General features: G+C 47.4%; 1 protein-coding gene across 4 annotated transcripts in view; it reads left to right on the forward strand.

Moving 5' to 3' along the window:
- Positions 1-10,218, forward strand: part of LOC147728480 (protein ECT2-like) — an 88,424-nt gene extending 78,206 nt beyond the window's left edge. For 2 of the 4 annotated variants that reach the window (XM_086963289.1, XM_086963290.1), the window contains one exon: positions 9,495-9,752. In XM_086963289.1, coding sequence (XP_086819415.1) covers positions 9,495-9,617 — 123 coding nt within the window. In that variant the 3' untranslated portion in view covers positions 9,618-9,752. Of the gene's footprint in view, positions 1-9,494 lie in introns of all 4 variants that reach the window. The other 2 variants (XR_015309561.1, XM_086963291.1) reach the window with 2 other exon arrangements.
- The last annotated feature ends 521 nt before the right edge of the window (positions 10,219-10,739 follow it).

Below are 10,739 nucleotides of genomic sequence, written 5' to 3' on the forward strand. Positions count from 1 at the left end.
AGGGTACAGGGACATGGCAGTCATCCAGTTTGGTAAGCACCGATTAGCTCTATTGGCACTTTATCATTCCAGGCTGTAGGGTTTTTTACATTTTTTTTAAAGTAGTTTGTGGGGTTTACGCAGTAGCTCAACAATGCCCTTAAGGCAACATTTGCACTTTGTTGGTTTTAATGGGGTATTCTAAGATTAATTTATTGATCTGAAAGAGACACGTTAGTGATAGATTCCTTACCTTAGAATATCCCCAGGCTTCAGACTGGACCCGGAAAGTTTTGCTTAGCAGTACCCCTCCGCGTCAGTAGGTGGCATCCTGCAGCTCCGCGTCCGTCGCTGATGTCTTATGCACCGAGATGACGTCACGGAGACTACTTGGGCGACACCTATGCGCGCTGGCGTCAGTTCTTTCTTTTTCCGCGCTAGTAAGAGCAGATCCGGTTACAGCACGTACCCTAGTCATTTTTTGACTATCTTTTTGAGACTTTTGTCTTGTGATGCCTGGTTTTAAGTCTTGCGGGACCTGCCGTCGAAACAGGTCGATGGCGGACGTCTGTCTATTGCCTGGAGCGCGACCATGACTCCCGGTCCTGTCTGGACTTTAGGGCTATGGACCGAAGGCCCTGAGGGAACGGCGCCAGAAGTTGTTCGAAGTTTGGCACTCGCCCCCGCCCCATTCCAGATCCAGGGGTCGTTCCTGGGAACGCTTGCGGAGTTGTCACCGCCACTCCTCTTCCCCTTCAGATTCGGGTAAGAAACAGCACAAACAAGAAGTCTAAGCGTTTTTGCTCTTCGACTTCCCCCGTTGGTCCCCAGATGTGGACAAGGGGGACAGGAGCCCCCCCGAAACCCCCCCTTCCCCCCTGCGGCTCCTTTGGAGCCTGGGAGTCATGCGGCCTATACGCCTTCCCCGGGTCCATCGGCAACTCCCGCACAAATGCAAGAATTTCTTGCTGCCATGGACTGCCTATTTAGGCCTCGGGCTCCTGCCGGTGCTCCCGCGTCTGGATCCTGCTGGCCTGTCGGCTCGAAGAGGTCCCATGCTGCCGGCTCCAGCCCCGGCACTGCCCTAGGCTCTGCCGGCGACACCGCGGTGGATACCACTGGTTCTGCTCTGCCCCGGTTCCTTGAGGTATGTGTCCCCGCCTGGGATCCGAGTTCAGAACTGGTGCCGGCTCGGCCCCGGCCGACGCCGTTTATTCCTGCACTGGTTCCTGCCCTGCCGCCTGAGCCTTCGGGGCTGGCGGAGGAGGATGACTGGGAAGGGTTTGAGGACCCCCTTGCTCGTCAGTGTGATTCTGAGCAGGACTGGGTGGATGACTTGGAGGAGGCTGTGGGCCTCAACGTCTCCTCTGATCCGGGGCTTGCCTCTCCCCTGCCCCCTTAACCTTGATCTCCCCACCCTCTCCTCCCCCCCCCCCCCCCCCCCGGTGACCCTGAAGACAACCTTCCTCACTGAGGTGCTCCAGCCTGCATCCACTTCTTCGGAGCCGCTGCTGCCCTTTAATGATGCCCTCACCGAAGTCTTGTTGGGCACTTGGTTACGGCATGCCACGGGGGTCCCTGTGGATAAGAACGTCACCAGGCGTCATCCCCTGGCGCCGGTTGACCTTGCGTTTCTGACCACTCATCCTACACCCGAAAGTCTGGTCAATCAGGCTTCTACGTCCCAGACTGCTTTTCGCTTGGCTCCGCCGAATAAGGACTCTAAGAGATTGGAGCAGTTTGCCAAGCGGTTGTTCTCTTCGGCCAGCTTGGGACTGCGGTCGGTGAACATTGCATGCCTTCTGGGCCGCTATTCCCACGCGGTGTGGGATTCCGTGGATGAGGTGTTGCCTCTGTGCCCAGAGGAGGTCCGGACTGTACTGTCTCAGGCTGTGGCTGAGGATAAGGACGCGGCTAGATTCGCCATTCGTTGTGGTTTGGACTCGGCGGACTCCCTTGGCAGGGCCATGTCCACGACCGTGGCACTTTAGCGCCACACCTAGCTGAGGTCCACTGGGTTCTTCCTGGACGTTCAGAGCTTGCTCATGGACATGCCTTTTGACGACACCCGTTTGGTGATAAGGCCGAACCGGCACTGGAGCGTTTAAAGTACTCTAGCTACAGCCAAGTCCTTGAGCCTTTCCACCAGGCGACCATCCAAGTTTCATTCCTTTCGTGGCCATTGCAGAGGCACCCCTGGCTGTTCGTTCAGCCAGAAGCCTGCGCAGAACCAGACTCAGCGGGCCCATGGCCGCGACCTCTACCTCAAAGCCTTCCTAGTCTGAGCTTCAGGTCGCATCCCACGCCAGTGCGTGGCAGGTTTTGCCATCACTTTCCCCACTGGCGTTCTGTCACTTACGACAAGCGGGTGTTGCAGCTTGTCCGGAGGGGCTACTCCCTCCCCTTAGTCTATCCCCCCGGTCATGCCGCCTCAGTTCCACCGCATGTCGGGGGATCACTTTGCGCTTCTCCAACAGGAAGTCGCGGCCCTCTTAGCCAAGGGGGCCATCGAGCGCCTTCCTGTGCCAGAAGTAGGGCATCTTTGTTGTTCCCACTATTTTCTGGTCTCCAAGAAGGACAAAGGGGGGTTACGCCCCATCTTGGACCTCAGGAATGTCAAGTGCTTCCTCCGGAAGGAGAAGGTCAAGATGTTGACTTTGGCTCAGGTCTTGGCTACCCTCGACCCTGGAGACTGGATGGTAGCGTTGGACTTGCAGGACACATTTTCATATTCCTGTCCTGCCGGCCCAACAGCGTTACCTGCGGTTCACGGTAGGCCATGAGCATTTTCAGTTTGCTGCGCTCCCCTTCGGCCTTGCCAGTGCCCCTCGGGCATTCATCTGCACAGGTCAGGGGTGTCAGTCTACCCCTACCTCGACTGGTTGTTGAAGGCGGGCTCGCCCCAGGCAGTAGTCACCCTCCTTCAGACTACGGCCGACCTCCTGCACTTGCTGGGGTTTTACATCAATGTGCCGAAGTCGCACCTTAGTCCCTATTCGGAAGCTCCCCTTCATCGGAGTGGTTCTGGATTCGACGCAGTTTCGGGTCTATCCTCCCGAGCAGCGAGTCTGGGATATTCAGGCTATGATTCTGATCTTTCAGCCTCTATCCCGGGTTTCAGTCAGGATGACCCTCCAGCCCCTGATGGCCTCCTGCATCCTGCTGGTACAACATGCTAGATGGTATATGCGGGCTCTGCTGTGGGACCTGAAGTTCCAGTGGGCACAGCGTCAGGGCAACCTGTCCAATCATGTCCAGATCTCTGAGGGCACTGCACAGCAGTTGCAGTGATGACTCACAAATCGCGATTGGGTCAATGGCAGATCCCTCTCCTTCCCCAACCGGAGCACACAATGGTGACGGATGCGTCCCTCCTGGGATGGGGAGGCCAGTTGGGAGAGGTGGAGATCAGAGGCCTCTGGTCTCCGGCTGAGTTCCGGCTCCATATCAACCTTTTGGAGCTTCGGTTGATCCGACTTGCACTGAAAGCATTCCTTTCCTCTGTGCGGGGGAGTGTAGTGCAGGTGTTCACAGACAACACCACTGTCATGTGGTACTGCAACTAACAGGGCGAGGTGGGGTCGTGGACCCTATGTCGGGAGGCTCTTGGCTGGAACATAAAGGCATTACCTGGCAGGTTCTCTGAATGCCAGGGTCGATGAACTCAGCTGCCGGTGCATGATGGATCACGAATGGCGTCTGAACTCTGACGTTGCGCAAGGTCTCTTTCTGCAGTGGAGAGATCCTTGGTTAGATCTATTCGCCACCGAAGAGAACGAGTAATGTAATCAGTTCTGCGCGTTGAAATTTCCAAGGCAGCACTCGCTCAATGACGCTTTTCGTCTCGAGTGGAGCTGCGGGCTGTTGCACGCCTTTGCGCCTATTCCACTTCTGCCCAGAGTGCTGAAGATCAGGCGCGACCGGGCCCAGGTAAATCTTGTGGCTCCGCATTGGGCACAAAGGCACTGTATCCCGAGCTACTCGATATGGCGATCGATCCCCTGATCCAAATGCCTTTTCGGGAGGATCTTCTGTGGCAGCAGCAGGGGGCAGTCCTTCACCCGAACCTGTCCAGCCTCCACCTCCATGCATGGAGATTGAGCGGCGACAGTTGACCGCTTTCGATCTTCCTTCCGAAGTCTGTGATCTCATTCTGGCAGCCAGGCGTCCCTCCACAAAAACGGTAAACGCCTGCAGGTGGAACAAGTTTGTGGCATGGTGCACAGATAAGTCTGTGGATCCCCTTTCTGCCCCTCTTTTGAGGTTCTTCTGTTCCTTCTATCCTTGGCCCAGCAGGGCTCTGCTCTGGGCACTATCAAGGGTTACCTTTCTGCCACCTCAGCCTTTCTGCGGCCTCCTGATCAGCCTTCTCTTTTTAAGTCCCTGGTTGTTAACCATTTCCTGAAGGGCATTACATACACATTTCCTCCCGTGCAGTTCATAATGCCTCAATGGGACTTAAACATTGTCTTGACATATCTGATGTGCACTTCCTTTGAGCCCCTTCATAACTGTCCCTTGTGTCTTCTTACTCTAAAGACTGCTTTCCTGGTAGCTATCACCTCTGCCAGAAGAGTGAGCTCCAGGCTCTTTCCTCTGCACCTCCTTTCCGTTCACCCAGATAAGGTGGTTTTAAGGACACGTCCTTCTTTCTTGCCAAAGGTTGTTACTCCCTTCCACATCAGGCAGACCATCACTTTGCCCACCTTCTTTCTGCTTCCACATCCTTCAAAAGAGGAAGAGCGGCTCCACCGTCTGGACCCAAAATGTGAGCTCTCGTTCTATCTGAAACACACACAGCAGTTCCGGTTGGATGACCAGCTCTTTGTTGTTGGCTACGTGGGCGCCAAAAAGGTCGTCCATGCACAAACGGACCATCTCTCAGTGGGTCGGTCTCTGCATCAAGGCTTGTTACTCGTTGGCTAAGAAGGAGCCTCCTGTGGGGCTGTGTGCCCATTCCACCAGGTTCGACGGCAGCCACTATTGCTTTGGGATGCGGCGTTCCCTTGCAGGACATTTGTCAGGCGGCTACGTAGACCTCGCTGGACACGTTTACCAAGCATTACTGCCTTGACAGTCCAGTCCGGAGAGACGGCTTCTTTGGTAGTTCTGTTCTCCATGACTTTCTGGTGTAATCTTGTTAGCAGACCCACCACCGGGGTTGGTATTGCTGGGGTATCTATTCTAAGGTAAGGAATCTATCACTAACATGTCTCTTTCAGATGCACAAGGTACTACTTGTGTAACGCTATATCTGTAAGGGACATTAGTTAGTGATGGATTCCTTACCGCCCTCCCATCCTCCCCGTTCTGCGAACTGATTACTAGGGTTAAGACCATTCCTTTCAGGGCCCTAGTTTCAGTGCACTAGTGGTCAATATCTTGCATGGCTCTGTATTCCTGGCGCGGAAAGTAGTGTACAGAACTGACGCAGTGCGCATGCGTGGCGCCCAAGTAGTCTCTGTGACGTCATCTCTGCGCATACGATGGGCGCGGAGCCGCAAGACGCCACCTACTGACGCGCAGGGGTACTGCTAAGCTAAACTTTCTTGATCCAGTCTGACGCCTGGGGATATTCTAAGGTAAGGAATCTATCACTAAGGTGTCTCTTACAGATATATCGTAGTAACTTGTGCAGCAGTTGTGTATATTGAGTCATATGAAATTCTGATAATTATATGTCCTGTATAAAGCTGAATGTGCTGCTCAATAAAAAAAAAAGAATGAACTCTCACCCATCCTGTCCCTCTTCGCGGAAACTTATCAATCAGTCAAATATGGCAGAATATATCTAGACAAATGGGTGCTTGATATTTTACCAAATTTGCACAAGCTCCGTTCTCTGACATTCCCCACTCCACTTTTTACTGAGGTCTTGAGTTTCTTTTAGTACAGGATGAGGCAGGAAGTATATCTTTTGATCAAGGATAACATTGGTTGAGAGACCTCAAGTACCAAAGAAACAAGGAAAGTTCATTTGCATCAAAAGATGAAGCCAGCACAAAAAGTACAGATCACTGCCCTTTAAATTTCAGTCCAACACATATTTTGTAAATGCTTAGCAGTGATGGGCTTCGAGGCTTATGAAAATCTATACTTAATTGGAGGAAGGAATATGCAGAGTACAATCTACACAAGGAATGCTGTGGCTACAGATAAACTGCAGATTTTGCATTCTCATAAAAGAAACAGCGACAGCTGCTATAGTGAGAAATGAAATACCCCATGTTAGGTCTACAAAGCAGTCATCTGGGGAAGAAGACACATTTTCTCTAAACATTACTGAATTGGCTGATTTCAGGACAGGAACTTTAGTGGGTTAAACGTCCCATCTCAATTTGCTTGGTGATTTTTTTACGGTGATCCCACTTACTGGGTGAAGGCACAAGCATGTTTTTTTTAAAGTAATATATTTTTTTAAATTAGTTTGATGGGGGAAGGTTAACAAGTAAACCTGGTTGTCCGTCATGGGCATTTTAAATTCCATACTAAACCAGGTGAACAGTAGGAAATGTTATGGCCATGGTCCTAACAAAAAACAATATCTGGCCCACACTTGTGCCTTCTGGGCAGGGAAACCCCTGGATCCCTACAGGGCTTGTATCCACAATTCTCTATGGATTAAATTGAAAATGTAAGCTAATTGTTAGTCTGAAACATAAACCAAACTTAAAATCGGTTCAATTTAACAAAAAACACTGTTTAAGTTTCAGAGAACCAAAGTTAAATACCAAGGACCCCCAGCAACAATTGTAGAATCCTAGGGCAGGGCAAATACACAATGGTAGAAAAAACCCTAGGCAACTAAAAGTCCGTGGCAATTAACAGGCCATATAAATCAGACGTAATGTAAGGACCTCCGTGTAAACAACTGTGCATTTAAAAATTCATTTTTTTAATACAAAAGTTTAAAATCTTTTCTAACAGGTCATCCGACAACTGATTACATATACATTATGCTATCCCCACATAATTCACAAGGGTACACAGTGCAATGGACGAATATGAACAAAAAACGAAGACAAAAGTTCATACAAAAGTTTTGTTTGAATCAAAGAGAATGTAAAACACTGATTTAAGTGGCTAGTTGATGCATCTTCCACGCGTGTTTTGGCGTACAGTACATCATCAGGAAACCACAAATTCCAGAAGTTTAATCAAAAACAGATATGGCAGCTGAGATATCATCTGCACTCTGATAAAGGGAGAGGGTGAAGAAGTAGTGGGCGAAAGGCACAAATGTCTCGGCCCAGATACTAATCACTTCGATGATATATTGCAACTGTAGAAATAATCACTTGGCTGATTGGTAAAGCTTGAAAGGGGCGCCTTCATTTATGTGATCGTAGGCCACTAATGGCCAACGTTTGCATCCAACTCCAAGGGATAACTTCTAGATGTATCTAATTTATACAATAAAATGGGAAGACCATGACCGTAAGATGGAGGTATCGTACCAATGTTTCAGAGAACCTAAATCCTTTTTGAAAATGCCAACTTTATATAGTATGAGTGCCAAAATCCTGCAAATGGAGACAGATTGTATTTTTTATGATTCAGACATTTCTTAATTAAATAGCCTTTAAGTAGTTTTGTTGCAATAACTTTCTTTCTTTGTATAAGTTCTCCTTGTGAACCTGACCATTATTGGATATCCCACTCAGGGCAGCAGCGCATTTTAACTTCATCCTGGTTATTTGAGCAGGTACCATGTCTGGAAACTCTAGGGTCCAACATTGTCAAACCAGTTGACAGGCAATATTTGTCACCTCCATCTAGATTCTTTAGACATTGACGGGTAGATCTCTCCAAGAAGAGCAATTTGCATCCCAAGGAAGTAGCATCCATCAGAAGAAAATTGTGTATCTAGTAGATCTCTCCAAGAAGAGCAATTTGCATCCCAAGGAAGTAGCATCCATCAGAAGAAAATTGTGTATCTATGGTCCATTTGCTCATGGTGGGTGCATTTTCTTCTACTTATTTTTAGTTCTGCAATTAACCCAGTGTTTTTTTGGCGTATTCTATAGTCTTGCCTGGAACCATTTAGGAATTGAGTGACCTCTAAGTGGTGTTTAAATACCCTAGGGTGTGATCACATAGGATTGGTGCAATGTGCTGTTCCCACCAACATTACTAGATGTTTCATTTTCCTTTTGGAAATGTTTTCTAGTTTTCTCAGGATTTGCTGCTCTTTAGAGTAATGTAAATATGCCCCAAAAGAGAATGGAAGTGGCGATCAAGATGGCAGCATTGTTGCACGCCTGCATTCCAGCGTCTGCATCTCGGTTTTTTTCTTTCCAAAGGGGCTGGTGAGGTGTTCTTGATGTTATGGGAGTCCAGGTTGGCCAGCTTGCACAGCTATTGTGGAGGACATGTAACTCTGCCCGTTGGGAGCAAGTGCCTTGTCAAGATCTTGGAGTCCATTACTTGAGGTGTTAGTTGAATTAGGACTCTTTCTACCAAGGCCAGATATATTTGCCATTTTAAAATAACCAGGTGCACTCTTACTTCAACTTCAGAGGTTTCTTGATCTTCCTTTACGTGGATTCTAGCAATTCACCAAACCAATGTGAAGACGCAACGCTGCTGCTGATTCTAGCTTCAAGAGACATTCATTGATCTTAATAGTTCCTCCGGTCCCGTCATATTGCTCTTTTCTACTACTGTCCTCATTGATATCACGTTTAAATATTTTGAACATTTTTTGCAGAATGAGATGTTTGGCGGATCACAGAGGACCTGGTTGCTAAACTTTATCTTGAGTACTTTATTTGTTTGCGAGATCCAAACGTACACATGTAGGCAAGGTATTGTAGCATAGGCAGCTGGGTAATCCTGGGGGTTTCAAAGGCACAGCTTCTTAAGAGCATCATGAATGCAATTTAAATGCCAATAGCTGGTGGTGGCTTAACAAATATCTTCGAAACATTTGGCTTTTGCAATCTTTTGAAAATGTTTTTGGCTTTTGAAAGAAAACATCGGTGCATCCAGTAAAAATAAAAGCAAATTGTACAATGAAACTTGGAAAGAAAAAATCTGCATGTCACAAAAGGATGGGTCGCACTTGTGGTGCACAGTGTGGAGAGTGCACTGGTGGTGTTGGTAGGCACAATCACTGATATCTTGGAATGTCATGTTACCCATTGCAAAAACAACAGGTGATGGACCGAATGTGGATCAATGTCACACATTCAACCCAGTCCAAAGATCTGGGCCCAAATCCATCGTTTTTTTGCACTCCACACCACCCTGGGTTAGACAATGGCGATATGCAAATCAGCTCTGACCCTGTGCCCCATGGGAACAGTCCAGTCCGAACTACAAAAGCCATGTCCTTCCCAGAACGGAATCAAGCATCCGAGGACCGGACCGGTTTCGAGGTAACACCTCTCATCAGCCCGGCTAGCTTGACTCCAAGTGGTGTGGAGTGCTTACCCATGTCACAGGTGCAATGTTTGCTTAATTGGTCTTAATCTTCAAGGTAACCATGTTCATAGTGTTCTTTTTTCCATTAGGGTGTCCCGTCCCCTTCACTTATCAACCTGCCATCCTTGTTCGAAAGGAAGTACCATACCATAAGCCGATCAACGACACACCTCATCCGAAGCAGTATTGTCCCGAGAGATCATGTCCCTTGAAGCGGTATTTGACCATGACTGACCGAAGAAACTGGCTGTTACAAAGACTCGGCACATGCTAACTACCAGGATGACGATAGCAGATCACATCTGGCTAATGCTTGAAACTTACTGAACTTTCAAAGTCTCCTGAAAAGTGAAGGTTTTCCTTTCGGCTTTACATTTTTTACTCAATTGTACATTCTTTGTGATACAACTGTTTTGATTATCGTATTTATGACTTTCCTTTTTCATTGTGAGTAACTTGAACGACGTGTTTCCTTGGGTTTTCGTAAAGCAGTGCCCTTAATTGTGGGTGAAATCAGAATTTGAGGCTGAGGCATGTGAAAACCTGTATTTGAACATTTCTTATTTTATCGCTGGTTGTACAGTAGACTATTGCAAACAGATCATGCACTTGGGTTCATCTACATTTTCTGCCTCAGCATATTTTCAAACCCACCTTACATGACACTGGTCTGTTGGATGCTTTTTAATTGTCGAGCACTGACCGCAAATATTACTGCACATGTTAATTAATAAAGAATTTTAAAATAAGTCCTAAAAGACTAAGCAATTCAACGGTTTCCATTTTAAAATGCTGTGTATTAATAAAATGTTAAAAAAAACAAATGTAATACATATTTGAGTTCTTGATATTTGTTCAATTTTTCAATTTCAAATACTTTATTCAGTTTAAAAACAAAAACCATAAAAGTTATACAGCCCCATTAAATATAAAAACATACAATTCATGATATAAATTGTAATAGATACTCCAATAAAATACACAAAAATATAAACATCAGCATCATTATTAAAAAAAGGGGGAAATAACGGGCTGTCAGTAATTGAACGTACAAATTCATAGCTAGTAAATAAGAGGCTGCCTACTCGTGTTGGGGAGTTATTAATTTTCCATGCAGTTTCTAGATCTCAGCAAGTATTTCAAGAAGCATACTACAAGTGGAATACATTCAGGTTTCAACATTTGTAGGTAAAAGAGAACTGGGCGTACCTGTATAAAATTCAGCCTTTTTAACAAGGGGGTTAAAAAAAACCTACGGGGCACTTCATAAAATCTACAGAAAAACAAAGTACAGCAAATCCTGTGGAGACACACAGTCGCAGCCACAGGATGCT

The sequence above is a fragment of the Lissotriton vulgaris genome, chromosome 3_1, assembly GCF_964263255.1.
Source record: "Lissotriton vulgaris chromosome 3_1, aLisVul1.2, whole genome shotgun sequence".
NCBI lineage: Eukaryota > Metazoa > Chordata > Amphibia > Caudata > Salamandridae > Lissotriton > Lissotriton vulgaris.